The 27,307-nt window shown below is 38.7% G+C and overlaps 3 protein-coding genes and 1 pseudogene across 4 annotated transcripts in view; all 4 read left to right on the top strand.

Annotated features, from left to right (window-relative positions):
* LOC117479712 (E3 ubiquitin-protein ligase TRIM21-like) overlaps positions 1–21,144 on the top strand; it is a 31,284-nt gene extending 10,140 nt beyond the window's left edge. The window contains exon 3 of the mRNA XM_034126801.1: positions 19,733–21,144. Coding sequence (XP_033982692.1) covers positions 19,733–19,876 — 144 coding nt within the window. The 3' untranslated portion in view covers positions 19,877–21,144. The remainder of the gene's footprint in view (positions 1–19,732) is intronic.
* LOC117479709 lies at positions 645–9,097 on the top strand (annotated as a pseudogene).
* On the top strand, positions 10,309–25,430 carry LOC117479716 (tripartite motif-containing protein 29-like). Of its 2 annotated transcripts, XM_034126806.1 has the most exons (3): positions 10,309–10,313; positions 15,747–15,750; positions 23,825–25,427. In XM_034126806.1, exon 3 carries the CDS (start codon positions 23,859–23,861, stop codon positions 24,729–24,731), a length of 873 nt encoding a protein of 290 aa, XP_033982697.1. In that variant the 5' UTR covers positions 10,309–10,313; positions 15,747–15,750; positions 23,825–23,858; the 3' UTR covers positions 24,732–25,427. The 2 variants fall into 2 exon arrangements, with proteins under 2 accessions (XP_033982697.1, XP_033982696.1); XM_034126805.1 differs by lacking the exons at positions 10,309–10,313; positions 15,747–15,750 and adding an exon at positions 22,242–22,331 and having other exon boundaries at positions 23,634–25,430.
* On the top strand, positions 10,681–19,427 carry LOC117479714 (zinc finger protein RFP-like). The gene is made up of 2 exons (XM_034126802.1): positions 10,681–10,886; positions 16,912–19,427. The coding sequence occupies exon 2, from the start codon at positions 16,914–16,916 to the stop codon at positions 18,552–18,554; it is 1,641 nt and encodes a 546-aa protein (XP_033982693.1). The 5' UTR covers positions 10,681–10,886; positions 16,912–16,913; the 3' UTR covers positions 18,555–19,427.
* Positions 25,431–27,307: the final 1,877 nt, after the last annotated feature.

Here is a 27,307-nt window from a genome sequence, read left to right as displayed (position 1 = left end):
ATCAAAACACACACAGAAAGAGCATATATTCATATCAGGAGATTTGCATTCACAAACTTTCATTGTTACTGCTTGATTTTCCTACACTGAACTTAAACTTTGTATATTTGATACATAGATATTAACTGCAAAGTAGGATATGCCCTTATTTTATGTTGTTTTATTGCAATGCCATTTGAATGCAGAACTTTGACTCTTCGGTATTTTTCTTTGGTGGAATTATTGTAACTAAGATTCTGAGGTGCTGTACTTACCAATTTGAGTTACTTGTACTTTTTAATATGTTTATACAACTTATAATTCTACTCTATTTGCCTGACAGCTTTAGGTACTTTTCAGATTATAATAGTAGAGCATTGACAGAACATTAATTGCAAGATAATCACTTTAGATTAGATAAAGTGCATGTTGCTGATCGTACTGTATTTAACTGATGAAACATACATACTTTTACTGCAGGACGGTTTTGAATGCTTTTACTTGTACTATAGTATCTTTCACAGTGTTGTATTAGTTATTTTACTTCAATAAATATACTGAATATTTCCTCCACCCCCTCTTGGCGACTGGCCAGTGAGAGGTGGAGCAACACTGATAGGAGAGCTTCAACTGCACTGCATTAACAGGTAAAGCACTTTAAGTGACAGCAGAGCTGCAGTCGTGACAAGTCTCTCTGTTTCTCTCTAAGAAACATTCGACTGAATCCAGCAGCTTTATCTCAACAACACAGAAGAATCTCTGCAAAACACAGGTGAGTGCACTACAGAGACAACATTACTAACTTAATATTTGGTCAAATGTTAGAATCTGAATTCTTAACATCTTATGAATAATATTATGTCATACATTTGGCTCAGTGTACATTTTGGAATAAAAATAAAACTGGTAAAAACCAACCCCAGTGACTGAATTCCGGCTAGTGAAGATTAGACAGCATACAGCAGCTAGCATTAGCTTAAGCTAACATACCTGTGTCCTGTATAAACTCAAAGCCTCAGCTCTGCTCAGACAGGAAGTGCCGCAGCCAGGGAAAATGTTTAACTAAAGTCCTTTGGTAGTCGGAGGTCTGTGAAGAGAAATGATATTAAATATATTTTTCTGCAATCCAGAGCCTCCTCTTCATCATCTTTCTCCAGGCTGACTGACACTGAATGCCTTTAAACAGAACAAGTGAATTTTTCTTCCTCTTCAACCAAAGATGCTGCGATAAAACTAAATGAATGAATCTGACTGTAAACTGCAATACATGGTTTGAGGAAAATATTAGGGTGATATTTAAAAATATAAAGTACACTTCAAACATGTTTAAACTCTGAAAACCATATGGGAAGGTGAGTAAATATATATGATGTTACAGTAATAGAGGGATTCGATTATCATATTTTTAGAAGCATATTTATTTTTAAAATCAAGAACCAGAAGGCTTGGGTTATTATTACTTAAATGCTTAAGATGTGTGATTACGTTATCATTGTTTTAATATATTTGATTTTTAGGTGCCTTTCATGACATTTTAGAATAGTATTAGGTCATATTTATTTTACTATTCTACAAATAAGAAGCTAAATCTTACTGTTATATAATATAAGTTACTGGCAGCAGGCAGAGATCAGTGAGAGGCAGCCATACGAAATGATGTTTGTTAAACCCCCCCCAAAAAAAGCAGAGTGAACCAACCCCACATGTTTAGTCTTAAAAATGCACCAAAATATAAAACTCAGTCTGATATTTGTAAAATAGTCAATCTGATGAGTTTGAATATAAACTTTAACAGTGAACGCTATTTGTATCTGTGAAACAACAAGCTCACACTCTACTCTGCACTGCAGACCAGTCAGACCTGTTCCCCCACATGTTTTCAAACTGTGATACATGTCAATGCTCGTTACCAACGTACGACGAATGAAAAAGGTACATTGAGGTGTGGAAGTTGGAATCAGTGGTGCATGAGTGTGCATCACTGCAGTGGTTAATCTAAGCTGCATGTTGTCAGTGGAAAACAAAAGACATTGAGTTAAAGAAACTATCTTTGGCAAAAAAGAAAAACATACTGGCGGTTAGGCATCCATTACATCAGGGATGTCCACACTTTTTTCTCCGAGGGCCACATATAGAAAAACATACGAAGGGCTGGGCCACTTACTAGAGGAGAGGTATACTGCCTCTTAAATTGAGTTATAAGTTAGCAAAATCAATCAAATGTAGGCAAATCATGCTTTATACTTGAATGTGCTTTAAGAAAAAAACAGCCTACATCACAGCTCTCCAAAGAGTTTAATGTATTTTGTTGGCAGCTCATTCCTTAAAACAGAAGCTTCAGATTGATTATAATAAGAGGAAATATGAAGGGTGTATTTCAAGCTTGTTATGGAAATAAGTTATTAGGCTTTTTTTTATCAACTTAGATGTATTAGAAAATGTATTCAACTGTAATTGATGGAATTATTTTGAAAGTGGGCTTATTATCACATGAATATAATGTGTAATATATGTTAAGTAGTACACTAAAGAAATGCAATACAAGACAAGCAAAAGTTTCATTTATGGGGCATATTCCATTATACTTTTGGAATTAGCTGAGGGCCAATTCAAAATGGCTTGCGTGCCGCATTTGGCCCCCGGGCCGTAGTTTGGACACCCCTGCATTAAATTAATGCGCCTCACTCATATTGATGTTATCTCTTCCAACCCAGTCAATGTTAGCATCCCAGGCAGGTGTGCAGACCAGCTGTAAACATAGTGAAGTATATATTAGAATAAAATGAGAATACTCGAGTAAAATACCTCTTAGCTCAAAATAGTATTTAGATCCAGTGCTTTAAAAGTCCCCTATTATGCAAAATACACGTTTTGATGTCTTTTATACATAAATATGTGTCCCCCGTGTGTCAGGAGACTCACAAAGTGTCAGAAAATAAAACCCTCTCTTTTTTCCTCCGTGCCCAAATCTCTAAAAACGGGGGAACAGCAGAGCTGATCCAGATTTGCTGCGGTCATGACGTAATATCTGAAATGTGGGCGGGCTTTACACCCACAGCCCTATCAGAAACGTTGCTATCAGAAACAATGCAACGTGTTTTGGACGTAATATGGTATTTGTTTACATTAGCAAGCATCGCTAACACTCAGAGCTAACCTGTACTGGAGAAAGTATGTGTAAAGAAGCAGGATATAAAAACGTACTCACCTTGTGGTAAACCGGCAAGAGAAAAAGCATTTTGGTTCAACAATATAATATGAGGGGCCGTACTGGCCGTAATTCATACTGGTCCTCTCATACACACACATTCTCCTTTTACATACATACATTTTCACTCTCACACATATATTTACACTCACACCTTCATACATTTTGCACTCATATTATCATATTTCAACGCACACATTCATACATTGTCACTCACATATTTATACATTTTTCACTCACACATATATACATTTTGCTCTCATATTCATATATTTTGACGCTCATATGCACATTCATTCAGTGTTTCCATTTAATATTATAAATAATATATGCATGTCTGAAGACAATATATGTATGCAAGAGAAGAATGCATGTATGTGTGAGAGAAAGTATAGTGGAAACGGAAGGAGTATAGTTGAAACGGAAGGCAGGTCATTATCGCGCTGTGATTGGCTCAGAAGTTTGAGCGGGGCGGGCTCATGTTCAGAACTTCTGATTCAAATCAACATGATAGAGGGAGATTAATCCGTGTATCTTCGGACCATTTGTTTTTATTTATTAAAAAAGTAAACGGAAGAGCGTCTGATCGGCCTTTTTGCTTTTTGTTTTTTACCTTACTAAATGGTCTAATGGTCATTGGAGCGAGGGGCGGGGCGAAACTCACGGAAGTGACTTCAAAACAAAAGCACTCGTTTGCTTGGATTGGTGATAATATTATAAACAAGGGGAAACAAGGTGAATTTAGCGATCACAATGAAAACGGCCAAGACACACATTGAGCCCATAAAATGAATATTATTAAGGGCTGTAAATATAATAAGTCTATGTCTAAAATGGACAACATTGTTAGGAGATTTAAACTATACAGCGATTCTGGACTGCGGTCACTCAGCCGTCTCTCGCGTTTGTTTTTTCAAATCAGCAGCTCTTCATTTTCTTTCCTGCTATATTTGATGATCGATACAAGTATTTGTTTCCCTAAGTTCTTTATAAAACTGACACTGTTGGACTCAGTACTAATTGACTGCTACCAGAAATAAAATGAAGTACTTTTACTGTGTACTTTTTGAGTAATCCTCTGTCAAAGTCCCCTCCATAGTACATAATGCATGTTTTCTGCTATCTTTGATGAGTGATAAAAAGACAATTTTACCATTAGTTCTTAATGATATTGATACTGCTGGACTCAGTAGTCTTATACCTACTACCACAATACAATGAAGTCCTTCTAGTGTGTTTTTTTTTTCGTCTGTCAATGTCCCCTCCTGAGAACAAAATCAAGCCACTTCTGCTAAGTTTGATGAGGGAAAAAACGTTTATTGAGATTGATTCTGTTGGACTCAGTACTAGTGAAACTACTCCCACAAGTACTATGAAGTACTTTTACTGTGTACCTTTTGAGTAATCCTCTGTCAATGTCCCCTCCTGAGTACAAGAATGCATGTTTCTCTGCTATTTTGAACAAGCGTTTTAACACCTTTCTTCATGAGACTTATATTGTTGGACAGAGGATATGGTAGACATGATATCAGCACTATTTCCAGTCAGTACTCCGGCAGCAGAATTTTACACCTTAGAAAGTCTTTAAAGACTGCCCTGGATAGCTGGTCACAACTATCCTTCAGCAAAGTGACACACTTTGTCACTCTGGTCGGTCTCTAATGATGCTGCTGTCTTTTAATATATGATTATTTCTCTGCTCCTAGTTCAACATTCATCTCCCTCCATCATGTTGATTTGAATCCGAAGTTCTGAACATGAGCCTGCCCCGCTCAACCTTCTGAGCCAATCACAGCGCGATAATGACCTGCCTTCCGTTTCAACTATACTCCTTCCGTTTCCACTATACTTTCTCTCACACATACATGCATTCTTCTCTTGCATACATATATTGTCTTCAGACATGCATATATTATTTATAATATTAAATGTAAACACTGAATGAATGTGCATGAGAGCAAAATAGATAAATATGAGCGTTAAAATATATGAATATGCAGTGGCGACTGGTCATTAGGGGCAGGTGGGGCACAGCCCCACCTAGTGTCAGCAGAAAGTATTAAAAATAATTATTACAAAAAAATAAAAATAAAAATATATAAAATATATTTTAAGATCATGTTTAATCATCTGATTCGTCTGTACATTGCTGTTTTAGTCTGTGTTCTTCTAATTAGTGTCTACAGTGTGTGCCTATTGAGCTGTTTAGAGCCATGTGGGACAAAACTTGATCATGCCCCTCCCTCTCACTGTCTAAGTGAATGGTGACTGTAAAAACTACACTGTGCATGCTCAGAGTATTTTCCTATTTAATGTGTGTGGCAAAAAAAATAATGACCATAGGGGCACTGAGCTGCCATCCCCACCATACGTCATCTCACATAATTCAGAGCTGATTGGCTGTAAGTACGTGTGCCGCGAAAAGTGTGGTGTGTGAAGAGGAGACGAGAGAGGTGCAGTGACGCGTTCTAAAACCAGGAAGTAAGCTGCGCTTGGCTTCCCTCGACAAAAAAGCAATGAGATTTCTCCATAGGATTTTAGAAAATAGCTCGAAATAAGATCTGTGGGAAACATACCTGTTAGATAAATGCACGTTTTGTTCAGCCGGATAATATCCACGTCTACCCTACTTTTATAATTTTCGAATCATAAATCTATCGATTAGATTTATGATTCGACTTTTGAAACTACAAGAAGATAAGGAGGACTTTTACAAAAAAAGTAACAGAGATGTTTGTCCAGAAGGATAGGCAAATGGACTTCATCTTCAAGTCAAGGTAAGACCGCCATTGTATTGAAAATTGGATCTTACTAAGAGAGAACAATTCAATATTTAAATGATAAAATTACATTTTTTGGGTATCCTTTAGTTAAACTGTCTGTTTAAAAGTAATCGAAGCATCAGACTAAAAAAGCTTTTGAAAATAATACTATATTTTGATTTAGGTCAAATATAATATTTGTAAACCTGAAGAGTCAGTGCCAGTGCCTCAGCAGCCATGAACCTCACTGCACGTCACTGCAGAAGCTTATATAAACATCTACGTTTTTTGTGCCCCACCACTTTTGTACATATAAAAACGCCACTGTGAATATGAGAGCAAAATGTATATGTGTGAGTGAAACATATAAATATGTGAGTGACAATGTATGAATGTGTGCATTGAAATATGATAATATGAGAGCAAAATGTATGAATGTGTGAGTGTAAATATATATGTGTGTGAGAGTGAAAATGTATGTATGTAAAAGGAGAATGTATGTTTGAGAGGGAAAATGTATACCTAAAAGGAGAATGTATGTGTGTGAGAGGGAAAATGTATGTATGTAAAAGGAGAATGTATGTGTGTGAGAGTGAAAATATATGTATGTAAAAGGAGAATGTATGTGTGTGAGAGGACCAGTATGAATTACGGCCTGTACAGCCCCTCATAATATAATGGTATTTGGAATGAAATGTATTGTGATGAAGATCTCCATGTTATCACTTTCTTTTCTTGGTTTTGTGATCTCATGGAAATAACAACACGGAAATTAAAATCAGAGCTCTCTTTCACTCAGGTATTCATAATATGTTAACATCATTCATGATGACTCACTGTTTGATTTTTTTGTACAGATAATCAAAAGTGATTGAATTGTTGATTTTTGTACACTTTTTGTCCTCAGATTGTAGACATGTCTGCTGCCGGATTTACAGGAGCCACAATGACCCATTGTTTAACTTTGAACAAATAATACAAAACATACTAAATAAAAATCTTGTTTTGCACACTATTTCAGAGTGAAGATATGTCGACTGTCATCTTTCTGCCAACTGAAGATCAGTTGCTGTGCTCCATCTGTCTGGATGTGTTCACTGATCCAGTCACCATACCATGTGGACACAACTTCTGTAAAGCCTGCATCTCTGAACACTGGGATAGAAATGTCCCATTAAAGTGTCCCAACTGTAATAAGCTCTTTTTCCCAAAACCTGAGCTGCTGGTCAACACTTTCATCTCTGAGATGGCTGCTCAGTTCAGACAGTCAGCTCAACAGAAAGCCAGCAGCAGCAGCTCAGAGCAATAAGTAGTCAAACCAGGAGAAGTTCCCTGTGACGTCTGCACTGGAACCAGACTGAAGGCCCTGAAGTCCTGCCTGGTCTGTCTGGAGTCCTACTGTGAGACTCACCTGGAGCCTCACCTGACAAGGGCAGGCCTGAAGAAACATCAGCTGATGGACCCTGTGGAGAACCTGGAAGGCAGGATGTGTGTGAAGCACGACAAACTGCTGGAGCTGTTCTGTAAGACCGACCAGGTGTGTGTCTGCATGCTCTGCACTGTTTTAGACCACAAGACACATGATGTTGTTCCTCTGAAAGAAGAAAATGAAGGAAAGAAGGCTGAGCTGGGGAAGACAGAGGCTGAAATTCAGCAGATGATCCAGAAGAGACGACTGAAGATTCAGGAGATGAATCGCTCAGTGGAGCTCAGTAAGGAAGGAACATACAGAGAGATAGCAGATGGTGTTCAGTTCTTCACCGCTCTGAAGGAGTCTGTTGAGAGAAGCCAGGCCGAGCTCATCGACACCATCAAAGAGAAGCAGAGAGAGACAGAGGAACAGGCTGAAGGCTTCATCAAAGAGCTGGAACACGAAATCTCTGAGCTGAAGAAGAGAAGCTCTGAGGTGGAGCAGCTCTCACGCTCTGAAGACCAGCTCCACCTCCTCCAAAGCTTCACGTCCCTGAACGCTGCTCCACCCACCAAGAACTGGACAGAAGTCAGGGTCCGTCCACCTTCATATGAGGGGACTGTGAGGAGAGCTGTGACTCAGCTGGAGGAGACGCTCAGTAAACAGATGAAGAAGCTGCTCCCTGAGGTGGAGCTGAAGAGGGTCCAGCAGTATAAGGTGGATGTGACTCTTGATCCTGATACAGCACTTCCCTATCTCATCCTGTCTGATGATGGAAAACAAGTGAAAGATGGTGTTGTGAAGAAGAATCTCCCAGACAATCCAGAGAGATTTGATTTGTGTCCTTGTGTCTTAGCAAAGCAGAGTTTCTTTTCAGGAAGATTCTACTACGAGGTTCGGGTTAAAGGGAAGACTAAGTGGGATTTAGGAGTGGCCAGAGAGTCGATCAACAGGAAGGGAATCATCTCAGGGACTCCTGAGGATGGTTACTGGGCGATAGTGTTGAGGAATGGAAATGAGTACCAAGCTCTTGCTGATCCTCCAGTCCGTCTCTCTCTGAAGTCTCAGCCTGAGAAGGTGGGGGTGTTTGTGGATTATGAGGAGAGTTTGGTCTCCTTTTATGATGTTGATGCTGCAGCTCTGATCTACTCCTTCACTGGCTGCTACTTCAAAGATAAACTCTACCCATACTTCTGTCCCTGTAACAACGATGGTGGTAAAAACTCTGCCCCTATGATCATCTCTCCTGTCAATCACACTGAGTAGAACAACCATTTGATTTTCAACAGAAAGATTCACTCTCACCAAATGTAATATACTGCATGTATATCATTGGGGAAGTGCATTGTATATATTTTTGATGTTTTAGCTTCTGATTCTGTCATTTTGAATACGAAGAATTAACTTAGTCCTTGAATGTATGGGTGTTAATCTCCAAACTTTGTATTAGCTCCTAATCATATATTATATTTTAAATATTGTAATTTAGGGGAACCTGTAAGAGATTGTTATCTGGTTTATTTCAGGGCACATTTAAGGATTATTTTTTTATTTATATTTTTACACTTTTTTTGGAACATTCTGATTGTATAATATTCAGCTGCAGTGGTTTTACAAAGCGAAGAAGAAAAAGTGGTGTTTCAATCTGTTATTTTCATTTCATATTGTCCAACTCTCTACAGACTATTTGTATAGTTTAAACATATTCTCAATTAAATAAAAAGCTAAATAAATTTCCCCTGGATTTCTGTCTTCATTGTTTTGTTTCCCTCTCAAGTAATTTACAAATACCTCAAATGAATCAAGAAAGGTGAAAACGTGAAGGAACTTTAGTCAATTTAAAATATGGGTAAAGCTAATGACATTCAAAGCTGGAAAAACCATTGGGCTGCTGTTGGTAAGAGCTGCCAGGGAAGAGGGTTTGAATCCAGAGGACAATAAACATTGTAAGTAATGCCATCCCCTCTTTCTCCTCTTTTCAACCCTGCATCTCTAATGAAGTCACTATCTGGCCCAAAACATATCTTTAAAAATAAATAAATAAATCAGCACTGACTTTACCTGCTGTCATTTTTAAATAATTAAAAAAATATGAATCAATAATTATAATCCAACATTATTTTGAAATGGGCCATTGTGCAGAAAGATTACTTTTTACTTTAAATTAAAAAGTAGAAAGACATAGAGATACTCTATGTTTGAGATCTGAGCATAGCAGCAAAACTGAGGGCTGATTCTAGGCAGCCCTAACTTTGAGCTTTATCAAAAAGCAAAGTCTTAATCCTAATCTTAAAAATGGATAAGGTGTCTTTAGCCCGAGCACACACTGAGAACACAGATGAGAATAAACCCAAGTCCAACATGCCTTCTGTTTAACTGAAAAACAATAGTTTAGTATGTATACATAATTTACGAGAAAGAAAAGGATATCTTCCCTTTATAAAGTATTAATCAACTGTTAAGTGCATCTGTAAATAACGCTGATGTAGAAACATAAAAGGATGTCACAAGAGCTGGTGACCTGGTGATACCCTTTATGTAAAATATGATTGTCGATATATAAAAACCTTGATATGTGGAAGGATGAGTAGGAGGGATTCATTGCAAAATGATCAAATGTGGACAATTATTAAAAAAATTGTCACATAAAAAAAAACAATATTATTGTTACTACTTTTCTGGGATAAAAAAGCATGTTGCTGTTTTATGTATGTCACCGATTTTTTGATCTGGTTCTCCTTAATTGTATGAACTAAACGGCATTGTCAATTACGATTTGAGGTAAAAGATTTTATTTGTTTTTGATGTATCAGAAATATATTTCTGGTCAGTCCGTGGAAACCAAAAGCTGTAATGTCTTTTCCATACAGCCATAATTTATTATATAATGTTTATTAAAATCCAAACCTGATTTTTCTAAACATTAACAAGTAGTGTTTCAGTGTTTTCAACAGTTACCTTGTGTTTAAAACTGGAAGTGTAATACAGGAGAACATAGTTTACCTTGAAAAGGAATTGCAGTTTAGTTTAATAGGAAAGATAATTGTATGGAAGAGAAAGGAAGCTAAAGTGAAGGAAGTAGAATATTAAATTGTTGCCCCTAAAATATCTTAAATACAAATCTAAATCAAGTTAATAATGTTTTCTTTTCTCTCTTTCAGTCAACTGTAGAATTTCAGCTCCAAAACACAGAACAACTTAGTCATTTAAACTCTCTGAGATTTATGGTATTTGTAGTCTTTGCAGCAGAAAGGATTATGGGGGTTAAAGTGTTGGTGGTGTCTCAACCGTTGGAGAAAGAAAGGCCTTGTTGCTCTTGTAGTTCCTCCTCCACTCCCTCTTGGTGACGGGCCACTGAGAGGTGGAGCTACACTGAAATAGGAGAGCTTCAACTTCCCAGAAATGAAAGTGAAAGTTTGTCTGAGCGACAGAACAGCGGCACGTCTCTCTGCTTCTCTCTAAAGAAACACTCGACTGAATCCAGCAGCTTTTCTCAACAACACAGCAGAACTTATTCCAAATACTGGTGAGTGCACTACAGACACAATCACTAACTAAATATTTGAACAAGGTTTAGTTTAATCAGAATCTGAGGCTGGTACGTCTGTTCAGACATATACTAAATATTAGGCCGTATAAATGTGTCTTTTAAGATCAAAACGTTTACATTTAGACTTGAGTACAAAGCAGATTTAAAACCAAACCCAGTGACTCAACTCTGGCTAGTGAAGTTTAGACAGGGTAACGTCACAGCTAGCATTAGCTTAGGCTAATTTCCAGACCTGTTTCCTGTATGAACTCAAAGCCTCAGCTCTGCTCAGACAGGAAGTGCCACTCAGCGCCACAGCCAGGGAAAATGTTTAACTTAAATATTACATATATTTTTTCTGCATTTCTGATTCTCCTCTTTTTCCTCTTTGTCCAAGCTGACTCACTGACACTTACTCTCCCTCAGACGCTTTAATACAACAAGTAATACATATAAATCATACCAAAATACATTACATCATATAATAATACATGTCTTAGGGTCAATATTAAAAGTACTCAAGCTGCTTTAAATACCGTTTTCCCTCTAATAACAATATAAGCAGCTATGTCATATGAGCAGGGTAGCAGTATTATGATATTGATTGATGTGTAATGTGACAGTCATGGAGGGATCATTGTGTTTTTAATGGTTTTCCATTTTACTTTATTATGATTTTACATATCAAAGTGCTGATATAAACAAGGAACAAGGCTTTAGATTTAACCTGTTAAGCACCAAGCCTGTTTTTCATGTTTCAGGCTCGAAAATGACATGCCCAAAACAAATGACTACAACTTAACTTATAAAAGGGTTATATGAATAAGTTATTTTATCAAAGCAAGGTTACATCTGTGAGTTGGATGTAGAAAAGTCAGAATCAATATAGATGTTTTTTATTTTAAAGAAAATTCAGATTTTACATAGTAAAAAACTGTAAATTATAGTGTCCGTCCAAAAATTATTTTTTACAGATAGTGAAAACTACCCTTGGATGATGGGTTAGTAGACTAAAAGCTTTAGGAATCCAAAGTACAACATATAATAAGTACCCTGTATCAAGATTGATGCAAAACAAGTGACATTTGACCTTTTTAGAGAGGTTTAGCCAAAACCACCCCACCTCTGAGGTGATTTGGGTGAAATTTTTTTTTTTTCCATATCTCTGTCCCCCCTTGGTCGATTTGGATGGTTGACACCTCTTTCTGACCGTTAGAGCCAATAGAATCGAAGGGGGGAGGGGAAGGGCATTTGGAAACGAAAAAGCAGTTTTATTGCTTATGGATTATCAGAAATCATTTCAAAGACGACACCAGGGCTCGAGCTTAAGGACGTCCCGTCGTCCCGGGGCCGAAAAAAATAGGGTCGGGGAGGATAAAAAATAATCTTGGGACGAATTTGGGACGAGAGTTAAAATAAAAATACCCTGATAACTCTACTACAGTACGAACGGCGATGAAAATGAAACTGACTGCACGTTTTGTGTAGCACACAGTTATTAAACCTCCTTGTCAACATAAACACACACGCACAAAACATTTAGCAAACCGCGAAATACACACACACACACACACACACACACACACACACACACACACACACACACACACACACACACACACACACACACACACACACACACCACACACACACACACACACACACACACACACACACACACACACACACAGCTGTGCCCGCAAACTCCTGGCCCGCAAATTATTGGGTCTAGCTATGTACTGAGTGTGTGTATTTCGCGTTGAGTGATGTACAATGACAATGGCATCCCGTGGAGGAATTCTGCAATTGTTTACGTTACATCACGAAAACGCACAGCAGAACCTAACCCTGGAGCGCCGGCCTCTTTATTTACTAACTCCTCTTCATCCCCTATGGGTAATAAGGCTGAGATGAGAACTCTCCATCGTATTTAGTCCTTAGCAATATGCTGCGTCTCTCCCCATGTAGGGATGGGTACCGAGCCCCGGTATTAAACGGGCCCCGGGCCGGAATTATTAAAGACAGTGGTAGCGTTAAGCTCCGACGTTATCTGACTTTTTATCGGTAGTGGAGACATTTAAAACATATATGTCATGTATTATTGCTACATGAACATTATATCGCAGTTTTAGTTTCGCCAACTCCGTTTCTAATATGCAATAAGTCTACAAAATGCGTCTATGATGTATTTTCGATCTTATTTTCGATCTTTCCAATCCAGACGAGAGAGCTCTCTCCCCCTCTGTGTGCGAGGGGGCGGGGCAGTTTGTAAAGGTCTCCTGACTGTGTTACAGACTGTCATCCTGGTTAGTGGTTACTCTGGGTTCTGTCTTCTGTCTTCAGGACAGAGTGTTGGATGTTTTTGATAATTGGATAGAACTTGATTGGATTCAATATTAGAGTAACTTTCTCGCTTGTGTGTTTTTTTTAAATATATTTGGCCTTTGTTTATGTGTTTGACTGATTTACTCAATTAAAAAGGTTGATGAATTATCATCTAATGATTTGTATGATGTTTTATTTATGTTAAAGGTCACTTTGAATGATTTTAACTAATGATAATGTAGAAAAACTAATATTTTAAATTCGGGACGGTCCACATTAATTTCGGGACGGCTTAGATTGTATTTCGGGACGGTTCCGGGAGGATGGTGAAAAAAGTTAGCCGAGAGCCCTGGACGACACAGACATATTGGATTAACCTATGGATTAACTGCAGCATCGTTTTTTTATCGTTCTAATGCCATTGAAGACCAGTTTTGACCAAGGTAAGCCATGTTAGCGTTTCTAGCTACCTAGCTCCACATGTTATGATGTACGCTTTCGTTTATAGCGTCGCAAATGTTTATCACTGAGTGTTGAGGTGGGCACCCCCAGATTCTGTGTCTCCAGGAGACCCAAAACGAGGGTTTGGCTGTGCATCTAGGATAAGTAATAAGGGAGTTAGAGTGAGTTTAGGTGCAGAGATAGGTTACATTTTTTCGCTCGTGGCTAATTCAGAGGCTGAGTGTTAGCATTGTGGGATTTTTTTGGAAAAAAAAATTAAAAAGATCAGTTAGCTGAGTTTCTTCCCGTTACATGGATATAAAACATTCATAGTTTATAAAATATTAAGATTCCTTAGACGTTGTTTCCTGCAAATGACGCGTTTATCCGCCCGGTACCGGGGGGGCCGTGCGTAACAGGTTAATGACTGCAACAATATAAAATATTAGTTTATTATTGTTTTCATGTATTATTAGGAAATGTTTTTACTTTTATTCCAATAACTAACAAGCAGCTAAATGCTACAGCTATAAAAGTGACTGGCAGCATGCAGTGAGAGGCCGCCTCAAGAAATGATGTAAATACGATAAAACCCTTTGCAAAAATAATCTAAAGTAGTTTGTGAAATCCTTGATTCTCCGTAACCGCCCCAGTCTCCAGCTAAGCTAAATGAAACGTTTTCAGACTTTAAAGGGCCCATGTCATGGCCATTTCCACTGATCATAATTACATTGTTGAGGTATACTAAAATAGATTTATACTGTGCAATTTTCCAAACTCACATTGGTTTCGCATACAGCATCTCTGTCAAGCATGTGTATTCAGCAGTATTCACTTTCTCCACTAAACGACTCGTTGGAGCTCTTGCCCCCCCCTCCCTGTGAGCCTAGTGTGCTCCGATTGGTCAGCTCGGCCACTCGTTCTGATTAGTCAACCACCAGAGAGGCTGCGCCCATGTCAGTGCTTTTCCCGGCTGCTCTCAGCGTAACATCAGTCTTATCATGGCGTCGGCACAGCCGTATATTTTATATACATATATATTTTTAACTGTTGTTATAGAAGAGTGTGACGGCCCCAGGGCCTTTGTCTTACGATGGGGTGGAGCTGAAGAGGCTAATCAGCACGATCACGGACACTTCCGGACACTACGGCCCCAGTCTCTCTCCAAAGCGGCTGCAGGAAGACTAACTCTGCGATCCTCTCAACCACCTATCTCTGCATTTACCACAATAAATGTGCCGTGGTTTTGTAAACTCGTGTATGTCTCCTTGTCTTTGTGGCCTACGAGCCGCTCATAACAAAGAGTAAGTTATTTTTACCCGTTATAAACTACTACTGTTTGATGAGAAATCAAATCATGGTTTGCTATATATGAATTCAGGGAAGAAAGGATAGGCCTACTAAGTATTTCCATTAAACTTTATTTTTAGAAATGTACAAAATGAACATAAATATACATATATACACGGTATATCATCCATTCCTCCTCCTTGCATCTTGCCTGCGCACAGTCGGTGCGGTGCCTTTTAGCACGACGCCTCAGTAGTAGTAGAAGTGCCTTTTAGCACATCATGGATTGTCCGCCAGGATCTGGCTGGACGAAATCAAATGCAAATCACAAAATATTAGAGAAACTTAGTTGTTTTAGATTCGTTAGTAGTAGTTGTGTAATGAACAGCTTGCCTGCTAATATGCTAACCTAGCTTTGTTTACCTTGGTAGCTAACACGATATGAACGTTAGCTTGGAGGAAAGGCAACTATAATGCAGTGTAATAAAACTACTATGAACAAAAGCTAGTGGTTCATATTAGGCTAGCAATAACGTGTTTATAATTGCAATCGTATACGGGTATTCTGCTACCATACAATGTAACTTGCATGAATACATTGTTTTGCGCTAGCATACAGCTAGCCTCGTTAGCTACATGCAGTATATGTACGGTCACAATGTACGGTAAATCACAGTACAGTATACTGTATGAGTATTCCGTGTGTGTGAATGCAGACATTCTCCTGCTATGAGATACATGTATGCAAGGCCATCTGCTGATATTAGAGTTGATATATGGAAACTCTAGCAACTTAGTTAGCACAGTTAGCACTGTGTAAATGGCTTAGCAGTCCAACACAGTTTACACATTTAAACAGTCTTGTTTGATAAATGCACAAATAACAATGCAAACTTACAGGTTGTATACCCAGATCTTCCCCTGCTCCAAACGGTCCAAACAAGCTGTGCATATCCGGCCTCAAACTGGGCAATGTTTTGGAAGCTTTCGTCTGTGAAATGCCGGTTCTTCGAACCTCTGGAGGAGGAACACGCCGCTGCTGGTGTGGCCATAGCTCTTCGGGATTGGTCCATTTCGTTCCGGGTACCGCATGACATCAGGCGGTACCCGGAACTAAATGGAAGACTCAAATGGGCAGTGACGTATCTCCAACGAGGCGTTTTGGGGAGGTATTTTCTGTGTTAGAGTTTTACTCGCTACAGGGTGTACTTTGAGGGTTTTGACTCTGCACACCGTTTACATGCATAAAAACCTTCATAACACACAAGGGGACGGGTAATAACCGGAAAAGCATGACATGGGAGCTTTAACACACTACACTGCAGACCAGTCGGACTTGTTCCCCAACATGTTTTTATAGGGCGATGCAGTTAAATGCTGGTTACCATCGTGACAAACGGCTCGTTGGCTCCAACAAAAGAGACGCACACCAAACTGAGCAATGATAAACTGAATTTGATTAAAGTTAGTTACAAATTAAAAGTACAATGATGTATGGAGGATGGAATTAGTGATAATTATGAGGATACATTTACATCAATACCTCAGACTTCAGTATTTACTAGCAGGGTAAGAAGTAATCTGATCATTTATTAAAAAAAATGTATAGAATATCCTTTTTAAAAAGTAAAATGTATTATACAATTGGATTATAATTATTGATGGATAAATGTGTAGAACATTTTATTGTACTGCTTGTTAAATTACCCTGAGGTTTATTAAATCATAATTTAGTTGATATTTTTGGTGGAGAGGTATAAATACAAAATATAAAAGAAAACTCAAGTACAGTACCTGAATACATGCACCTTTTTCCTCTCCCTCTGTCATGGTCCTGTTTTGTGTGTTTTCTTTCAATACATATGTTGAATTAATGTGTGTAAGTTTCAGGACGATTCATAGTTTGATTATTTTTAAACATATAATTAAAGCTGTATTTCATGTTTTTTCCAACATTTTTATGTAGATATGTCTGCTGCCAGCTGTCTACTGGCTAAAGATACGTTTCTGTGCTCCATCTGTCTGGATGTGTTCACTGATCCAGTCACCATACCATGTGGACACAACTTCTGTAAAGCCTGCATCTCTGAACACTGGGACAGAAATGTCCAGAGTCAGTGCCCCAACTGCAAAGACGTTTTCAACCTAAAGCCTGAGCTGCACGTCAACACTTTCATCTCTGAGATGGCTGCTCAGTTCAGACAGTCAGCTCAACAGAAAGCCAGCAGCAGCAGCTCAGAGCAACACGTTTTTAAACCAGGAGAAGTTCCCTGTGACGTCTGCACTGGAACCAGACTGAAGGCCCTGAAGTCCTGCCTGGTGTGTCTGGCCTCCTACTGTGAGACTCACCTGGAGCCTCATCTGAAAAATGCAGGCTTCAAAAAACATCAGCTGATCGACCCTGTGGAGAACCTGGAAAGCAGGATGTGTTTGAAGCATGATAAACTGCTGGAGCTGTTCTGTAAGACCGACCAGGTGTGTGTCTGCATGCTCTGCACTGTTTTAGAGCACAAGACACATGATGTTGTTCCTCTGAAAGAAGGATATGAAGGAAAGAAGGCTGCGCTGGGGAAGACAGAGGCTGAAATTCAGCAGATGATCCAGAAGAGACGACTGAAGATTCAGGAGATGAATCGCTCAGTGGAGCTCAGTAAGGAAGGAGCAGACAGAGAGATAGCAGATGGTGTTCAGTTCTTCACCGCTCTGAAGGAGTCTGTTGAGAGAAGCCAGGCCGAGCTCATCGACACGTTCAAAGAGAAGCAGAGAGAGACAGAGGAACAGGCTGAAGGCTTCATCAAAGAGCTGGAACAGGAAATCTCTGAGCTGAAGAAGAGAAGCTCTGAGGTGGAGCAGCTGTCACGCTCTGAAGATCAGCTCCACCTCCTCCAAAGCTTCACGTCCCTGAACGCTGCTCCACCCACCAAGAACTGGACAGAAGTCAGGGTCCGTCCACCTTCATATGAGGGGACTGTGAGGAGAGGTGTGACTCAGCTGGAAGAGACGCTCAGTAAACAGATGAAGAAGCTGCTTGAGGTGGAGCTGAAGAGGGTCCAGCAGTATGAGGTGGAGGTGACTCTTGATCCTCATACAGCACATCCCAACCTCATCCTGTCTGATGATGGAAAACAAGTTAAACATGGTGATGTGAAGAAGAATCTCCCAGACAATCCAGAGAGATTTGATCATTGTTCTCGTGTTTCAGGAAAGAAGAGTTTCTCTTCAGGTAGATATTATTACGAGGTTCAGGTTAAAGGGAAGACAGGGTGGATTCTAGGAGTGGCCAGAGAGTCGATCAACAGGAAGGGAAAGATCACAGCGACTCCTCAGGATGGTTGCTGGATAATATGGCTGAGGGAAAATGAGTACACAGCTCTTGCTGGTCCTGCAGTCCGTCTCTCTCTGAATTCTCAGCCTGAGAAGGTGGGGGTGTTTGTGGATTATGAGGAGGGTCTGGTCTCCTTTTATGATGTTGATGCTGCAGCTCTGATCTACTCCTTCAATGGCTGCTGCTTCACTGAGAAACTCTACCCTCATTTCGGTCCGAGTCTTAATTATGATGGTAAAAACTCTTCTCCGCTGATCATCTCTCCTGTCAATCACACTGAGTAGAACAAACATTTGATCTTTTTTTTTCTTTCTTTGATGCCATTTACTAAAATTACAGGCAGATTTTTCAAAACAAAATGTATATCATGTAATGTCTCATTTATTCTAATGACTGCATAACCTGCCTTCAAGAATGTTGATTTAACAAACACAATGCACCAATGAATGAACACGAAACAATTGCATGTCCATTAATGTCTTGAGCCAAGGAAATTAGTTTTAATTGTCCAATCATTGTATACATAATACATTTTTGAACCTGCGAGGAGCTGCTGGCTCTATGAGAGAGCCCGATCTGCTTAAAAAAACAGTTTTCGTATAATACCTCTCACTGCCTGAAGAATAGACACAGACCAACGCTGCAAGTCTAACTATACTGTAGGGTGTTAAATAATAACTCCAATTCAAATTTCAATTGCCACTCATTTGGTGATAGCTAACTAGATAGCCAACATGTCGTGTTAGACACTACCACACTGTATTATTCAAAATCAATCTTATTCTCAATGCCACTGGTACATGTAGTGCAAAAGTTGCATCCACAAAATGCGGTTCTAGATATTTTTACTTTTATTTTTTTACAACTAAAGGCTTTAGAAAAGAGACGGTGTAGGAGCTAAAATGCTTAGTTAGCCTGTGTTTATTGTTTTTATTATTATCATTATCATTATTGTTTACACAGAACGCATTTGTTTTTGACCACTTCCAGTAGTTCTCCAGGGTGTGGTTTATGGTATTCAGGTCACCTCTTGTATGTCGGGGTTGGTGGAAAGACAATGGGGTAGTTTTTCCTACAACATTTTCTGTTATGTCCGTATAGTCCATCTTTAGTTATGGTTTGTTTTATTTCATTATTAAACAGAGCAATGAGCTGAACTGCGACTTCAATTATTAGGAGTTTAATTGCTGCAAAAAGGACATTTAACTAAACATTTTAAATGCAGAACTTTAATTGTAATTGAGTATTTTTTTTTTATTGCAACCTTATACTTCTACTCGAACAACAGCTTTGGAAACTTTCCAGATTACATCAGTAGCGCACTGATACACACTTTTATTGCACAACGAGCACTTCAGTTATGATAAAGTGCATTTTGATGAGAAAACTTGGACTTTTAGTAAATTATGGGAATACTTCCTCCAGTCCCTCTTAGTTTATGTTTTATTATGAGGAGTGTCTGGTCTCCTTTTATGATGTTGATGCTGCAGCTCTGATCTACTCCTTCACTGGCTGCTGCTTCACTGAGAAACTCTACCCATCCTTTTGTCCCGGTCTTAAAAACTCTGCCCCTCTGATCATCTCTCTTGTCAACCACACCGGGTAGAATATCCATTTGATGTTTTGTTTTTCTCTGATTCGCTACTTACTTCTATAATTTGCAGATTTTACGATTTACAGAATATCATCCACTGTCCAGTTAATTCTAATGGCTGCATTACCTGCCTTAAACAATGTTAATGTTAAATAATGTTTAACAATCTGCTTTTGTTTGAGATGTTTTAATGTATTAATTTGTACAATACTTGCAACAGAGATGTCAATCATTATAATTGAAAGGAACAGTGTAGTTTACCGATTCATTGTATGTTGTATGTTTGTTCATACAGCATTTGATGCATCAATGTGGTGTTTATTTGCCTATGAAGAGTATCATTAGGGTGCTTCATACCAGTTTCCTTAACATTATTAGGGTGTTTAATGGATGATATTTGCTAGATTCTGGGATCATAGGTTTAATGTTTATGTAGGACTATCATTAAATAGATCTACAATTTACATATATGCATTTAAGAAATTATTTTGGTCTTAGTTTGCCATTTTTTAGATCATCGATCCAATTTATTTGAACATGATTAATAACCATTTGTTAAATCACTGCTGATTCCTCTTGGTTTCTTAACAAACAAAACAAAAAGTTGCTGACTAAATGTGATGTAAACTTATAGAAATTGTGTTAATTCAGCATGCAATTGTCAATGTTGGGTTTCATGGATTTCTGTATTATTTAAGTCAAAACTATGAATCGGACCGACTGAATCATCTGTTTGTTAAAACACCAAAAAGTAGAAAGATCGGCATTTCATATCCTGCCTCACTGGCTCATATTTATCAACACAAAAGAGAGACTTAAAATATCTAATTAATTATCTAAATTAACATATTTTAAACACCAATCTCATTCACCAAAATATATATATATAAAATGGAATATATTGTGTTAATGTTTTTTTCTTAGAACTCACAGTTTAAGGGTTTTCTTGAGGAGCAAAACTGGCTTAAAATGTACAACAAAGCAATTCCTTGATTTTAATTAGATTAATTACAAAAAAATGGTGTTTAAAAAAAAAAGGTGTTTTAAAAAGAATGCTTACTTTTATTGATCGTTATTGTTTACCCAACACACATTTGTTTTTGACTACTTCCTGTTATAGTTACATGGGTGTGGTTCATGGTATTTAGGTCACTTGTATGTCAGGGTTGGTGAAAAGACGTAGGGGTAATTTGGCTGTAATATTTTCTGTTGACTGTATGTTCCATCTTCAGTTATACTGTAGTTGGTTTTATTTCTTTATTAAACATTATTAAACTTCACCACTGACTCTTTCTTTTGAATGTGTCACAGCAATGAGCCAAACTGAGCCAATAGCGACTTCATTTATTGGAAGTTTAATTGCCACAAAAAGTTTCAAAGGACCTTAATATTTTTGGGAGGAAAAAAAAGATTAATTAACCGAAAATTAAAAAGGAGATTAGTCACACTTTAATATATGCAAGGAATACAAACATGTAATTAAATAACACTTTAATTTCTTTCGACCTTATTTGCATCAAAGTTCATTCTTGATAATGCCGTTTAAACGTAATTTTTTTAACAATAGTATATTAAGGTCGATGTCTCTGTGCTGAATACAGGTGCAGTGAAAAAACTTGTTTACCTGGTTTGGCGTCCACACACTCACCTGATCCAGTCATGTGACCTCTCCCACATTCATATCGCAGCAGGTACACACTTGATGGCTCCAACTGTCAATCAAAAACTCTGCCTCTTACAATCAATAACACAAAATAAAAGTATATTAACATGAGGAGATTTGTATCCATCACCTGTCAGTGTTACAGCTTGATGTTCCCCACACTGCACTTTACCCTACAAATATATTATCTACAGTCAACAAGGAAATGTTGTCTTCTGTGTAACTATAACACTATTGGTATGTATTTAAACATGTTTTTTAAGCCTACTTCGGTTAAACTATTTTGGAGGCAAGTGATTGACATAGTAACTTTAAGGTCTATTTATACCTTCTTCATTTTAGAAAGACATTTATTTTCACTTCACATCAGGGCTATTTATGTGCTTTAGTTACTTTAAAAAAAAAAGATCTTACAACCAAACATGAAGTGCACAAAATAAATTAGTTAAGATGATCTCTTCTGTGACCAAAACAACACTAAAGTACCTCTTAGATGTTAATACATCAGTTATATGTATCCAATAGAACGAAGGTGTAGACTAGTTTAAATAGATTCATTTAATTGACATTTTAAATGCAGAACTTGTAATTGAGTATTTTCAGTGGTGGAGTAAATAAAGCTAAGTCCTGTTTCTCAAGTACAGTATTTGTGCTTTAGATTTTAGTATTTTATGCAACCCTACTTCTACTCTCGGTGACAGCAGAGCTTCAGTCGAGACACTCTGTTTGTTTCTCTCCAAAGAAACACTCGACTGAATCCAGCAGCTTTTCTCAACAACACAGCTTAATCTCTGCCAAACACTGGTGAGTACACAAAGACAAAATTACTATTCAATATTTGGTCAAATTTTTTAATCTGAATGTTTTACATACTTCATAAAGAATTGTAAACCAAAGATGTTGTCATTGAAAGATTAACAACAAGTATTAAACTGCTGAAACAAAACCCAGTGACTGAACTCTGGCTCGTGCAGATTGTACAGAATACATTCACAGCTAGCATTAGTTTAAGCTGATTTACAGACCTGTTTCCTGTAGTAACTCAGGAATCTGAAAAGCAAAACTATATTAAATCTAATATACTGAATCCAGAGCAGCAGCTTCTGTCTTTTCTTCTGCACGTTTATTGAGTCTGATTCTGTGCTCTCTGTATCATCATCCTCTCTCTGAAACTCCTCTTCCTCCTCATCGTCCAAGCTGACTCTCACCCATTGAAAGCCTTCAAACAAAGAAGGTGTTTTTCCACTTTAAATAAACTTAAAATAAAAACAGTCAATATTAATAAATGAGTTAAGTTCAATATTAAAGTGGAATTTAATACATATGTAGCTTACATTAAAGTAGTTTCACTCTAAAACAACAAGGAACAAGTTAACAGTGGTATATTATGTTTAAGTGTAAAAACATCTACAATACTAAAAACTTAGCCTAATATCTGGAAAATTGTTCAAACCACAGAAGGCTGAGGGGGGCTTGAGCTAGATGACTCTTCATATCTGCCCCATTATCCATTTGAACTAAATGAAACCTTTTAGAATTCCTTTAACAGTGAACGCTGTTTTTATCTGTGAATCAACAAGCTCACACGCCACACTGCAGACCAGTCGGACTTGTTCCCCAACATGTTTGTATTGGGCGATACATTTAAATGCTCGTTACCATCGTGACCAGCGGCTCGTTGGGCGGAACGAAGGATAAGAGTTGCATGAAAAATGTACCAATGATAAATTGATTATGATTTAAGTTAGTTAAAAATTAAAGGTACATTCAGGTTCTGAAGTTGGAAACAGTGGTGTCAATACAGTGGTTTATATGCACCGCATGTTGTCAGTGCAACAAAAATACCTTGAATAACAAAAAATAAACTATCAGTTTGACACATTGGATTTTGGCATCCATTACATGAATGCCTAATATGACTCACTCATACTGATGTTATCTCTTCCAAACTTCCTGCGTCACTGACAGCGTCCCAGGCAGGTATGCAGACCAGCTGTAGACATAGTGCAGACGGGATTTACAGGAGCCACAATGACCCATTGTTTAACTTTGAACAAATAATACAAAACATACTAAATAAAAATCTTGTTTTGCACACTATTTCAGAGTGAAGATATGTCTACTGTCATCTTTCTGCCAACTGAAGATCAGTTTCTGTGCTCCATCTGTCTGGATGTGTTCACTGATCCAGTCACCATACCATGTGGACACAACTTCTGTAAAGCCTGCATTTCTGAACACTGGGATAGAAATGTCCCATTAAAGTGTCCCAACTGTAATAAGCTCTTTTTCCCAAGGCCTGAGCTGCTGGTCAACACTTTCATCTCTGAGATGGCTGCTCAGTTCAGACAGTCAGCTCAACAGAAAGCCAGCAGCAGCAGCTCAGAGCAACAAGTTGTCAAACCAGGAGAAGTTCCCTGTGACGTCTGCACTGGAACCAGACTGAAGGCCCTGAAGTCCTGCCTGGTGTGTCTGGAGTCCTACTGTGAGACTCACCTGGAGCCTCACCTGACAAGGCCAGGCCTGAAGAAACATCAGCTGATCGACCCTGTGGAGAACCTGGAAGGCAGGATGTGCGTGAAGCACGATAAACTGCTGGAGCTGTTCTGTAAGACCGACCAGGTGTGTGTCTGCATGCTCTGCACTGTTTTAGACCACAAGACACATGATGTTGTTGCTCTGAAAGAAGAGTATGAAGGAAAGAAGGCTGAGCTGGGGAAGACAGAGGCTGAAATTCAGCAGATGATCCAGAAGAGACGACTGAAGATTCAGGAGATGAATCGCTCAGTGGAGCTCAGTAAGGAAGGAGCAGACAGAGAGATAGCAGATGGTGTTCATGTCTTCACCGCTCTGAAGGAGTCTGTTGAGAGAAGCCAAGCCGAGCTCATCGACACCATCAAAGAGAAGCAGAGAGAGACAGAGGAACAGGCTGAAGACTTCATCAAAGAGCTGGAACAGGAAATCTCTGAGCTGAAGAAGAGAAGCTCTGAGGTGGAGCAGCTATCACGCTCTGAAGACCAGCTCCACCTCCTCCAAAGCTTCACGTCCCTGAACGCTGCTCCACCCACCAAGAACTGGACAGAAGTCAGGGTCCGTCCACCTTCATATGAGGGGACTGTGGTGAGAGCTGTGACTCAGCTGGAGGAGACGCTCAGTAAACAGATGAAGAAGCTGCTTGAGGTGGAGCTGAAGAGGGTCCAGTAGTATGAGGTGGAGGTGACTCTTGATCCTGATACAGCACATCCTGAACTCCTCCTTTCCTATCATGGAAAACAAGTGAAAGATGGTAATGTGACGAAAAATCTCCCAGACAATCCAGAGAGATTTGATTTGTGTCCTTGTGTTTTAGCAAAGCAGAGTTTCTCTTCAGTTCGATTTTATTACGAGGTTCAGGTTAAAGGAAAGATTGAGTGGGATTTAGGAGTGGTCAGAGAGTCGATCAACAGGAAGGTAAAGATCGCACTGACTCCTCAGGATGGTTGTTGGGTGATATGGTTGAGGAACAAGAATGAGTACAAAGCTTGTGCTGGTCCTTCAGTCCGTCTCTCTCTGAAGTCTCAGCCTGAGAAGGTGGGGGTGTTTGTGGATTATGAGGAGGGTCTGGTCTCCTTTTATGATGTTGATGCTGCAGCTCTGATCTACTCCTTCACTGGCTGCTGCTTCAAAGAGAAACTCTACCCTTACTTTTGTCCTGGTCTTAATCATGGAGGTAAAAACGCTGCCTCTGATCATCTCTCCTGTCAACCACACCAAGTAGAACATCCATTTGATGTTTTGTTTTTCTCTGATACTTACTTCTATTATTTACAGATTTTACGATTTTATGATTTACAGAATATCATCCAATGTCCAGTTAATTCTAATGGCTGCATTTCCTGCCTTAAAGGTCTCCTATTATACTATTTTTAGGCATATATTATGGGTTTGAAAAACATGTCTATGTATTTTGATCAAAATACCAAACAGATCATGCATTTTAGACATCCCTCATATCCCTCTATTCCAGCCCTGTTACAGAAACGCTGATTCAGGGTCCGTAGCTTTACAACTGAACTCCGCTGATGCTGGCCCCGCCCCCTTTTGAGCACGGCAAGGCAAGCATAGAGTGGCGAAGTCCCTCCCCTTCCGGTGGACCTCCATGGGACCCTTATTTCGGAAAAAATATTTATTGAAGTCAATGGAGAGAGAAAGATTATCTTTCGATCCCGTTTGAATTGTGCCACAAATTACACATGATATTTGTCAATTTAAAAGATAATTTTGCAAGTCAAAAAAAAAAAAGTGTCGTTAAACTGTGAAGTAACACTTGTGTGAAACACTCAATGAACTACATCTCTTGCACAACAACACACGTCACCAAGATGGCCGTCACTACAGTCTTGTCAAAAAAGGGATTGACTCACCCTCACTATCACCACAATGAAACACGTCCAGAAGAATGTCATGCAAAGCTGCCTGCCTGCCTTCCTTTGATTCTCTCTGAACTGCCTGATCTTTTTAATGTTTAATGTCAACCATTTGTGAAGATAGCATGAAGTAGAAAAGATCGCCTATGCTAATGTAGCGTTAGCTTTAGCATTTCTCCCCCGGGCTTAAATGGTGTATTATAGAATGATCACACCAGTCTTCAAAGGGTTCACGAAATATGACTACTCTTACTGTTTAACATTTTGGGTTACTTAATGTTACTTCATGTTAAGGCTAATACAAATGACAAGGCTAAGCCGGCTGTAATGCTAACTAACGTGCTTGCTACTAGCTAGGTAGCTAACTTGAGCCAGCCACTCCTGGTCCTTTCATCAGACGGGAAGCGAAAGAACGAGCAAGACCCATTGCTGGTATGATAACAACCTGGTACTAAGCACACAGGCATCTTGTTAAAGTTATATTATCTTAGCTATCTATTTTAGTGGAGGAAAACAATTGTGACATCAGTTATGAGTGACATCACTTACGCGACTCTGGGATTTGTAGTTGCCTATTTTTCATAGTCTTATATTTCAACAGTTTTACGACAAACTGACTTTTTTGACATGGAAATGATTTTTTAAGATTGACAAACATCATATGTGTAATTCATGGCACAATTCAAACGGGATCGAAAGATAAGTTTTCTCTCTCCATTGACTTCAATACATAGTTTTTCCGAAATAAGGTCCCATGGACCGGAAGTAGATGGGCGTGACTTCACCACTCTTATTGAGGCCTCTCTGTAAAGATTCTCTGCCGGCAGATTGTCAGATAAATGCTGCCATGATTAAATGCCATAATTTGTTCACATCAAGGATTATTTCTGAAACAGTATGGAGCTCAAATACTTTTTCTCTTGTGGGTGTACCTCTAGCTGAGTATCTTTTTATTTCATGCTTTTTTTTTTTTATACACATACCCTTTCCAGTACAGGTTAGCTCTGAGTGTTAGCGATGCTAATGTAAACAGACAATATTACTTCCAAAACACATCATGCATTGTTTCCGATAGCAACTTTCTGATAGGGCCGTGGGCGTAAAGCCAGCCCACATTTCCGATATTACGTCATATCGGATGCAAATCTGGATCAGCTCCGTTCCCGTTTTTAGAGATTTGGGTACGGAGGAAGAGAGATGGTTTTATTTCCTGACACTTTGTGAGTTCCCTGACACACCAGGGACACATATCTATGCATAAAAGATGTGAAAATGTGCATTTTGCATGATAGGAGACCTTTGAACAATGTTAAACAATGACTAATCAGCATTTGTTTGTTCTGTGAATGTGCCGAATTAAATATTCATAGAGTT

Source organism: Trematomus bernacchii, unplaced genomic scaffold, assembly GCF_902827165.1.
Source record: "Trematomus bernacchii unplaced genomic scaffold, fTreBer1.1, whole genome shotgun sequence".
Classification (NCBI taxonomy): domain Eukaryota; kingdom Metazoa; phylum Chordata; class Actinopteri; order Perciformes; family Nototheniidae; genus Trematomus; species Trematomus bernacchii.
The sequence above is the reverse complement of the archived record's forward strand: the minus strand, read 5'-3'. Positions and strand labels throughout refer to the sequence as shown.

Coding starts and splice junctions, on each gene's coding strand:
- LOC117479714 (XM_034126802.1), top strand. CDS start 16,914: ATGTCTGCTGCCAGCTGTCTACTGGCTAAAGATACGTTTCTGTGCTCC.
- LOC117479716 (XM_034126805.1), top strand. CDS start 23,643: ATGTCTACTGTCATCTTTCTGCCAACTGAAGATCAGTTTCTGTGCTCC.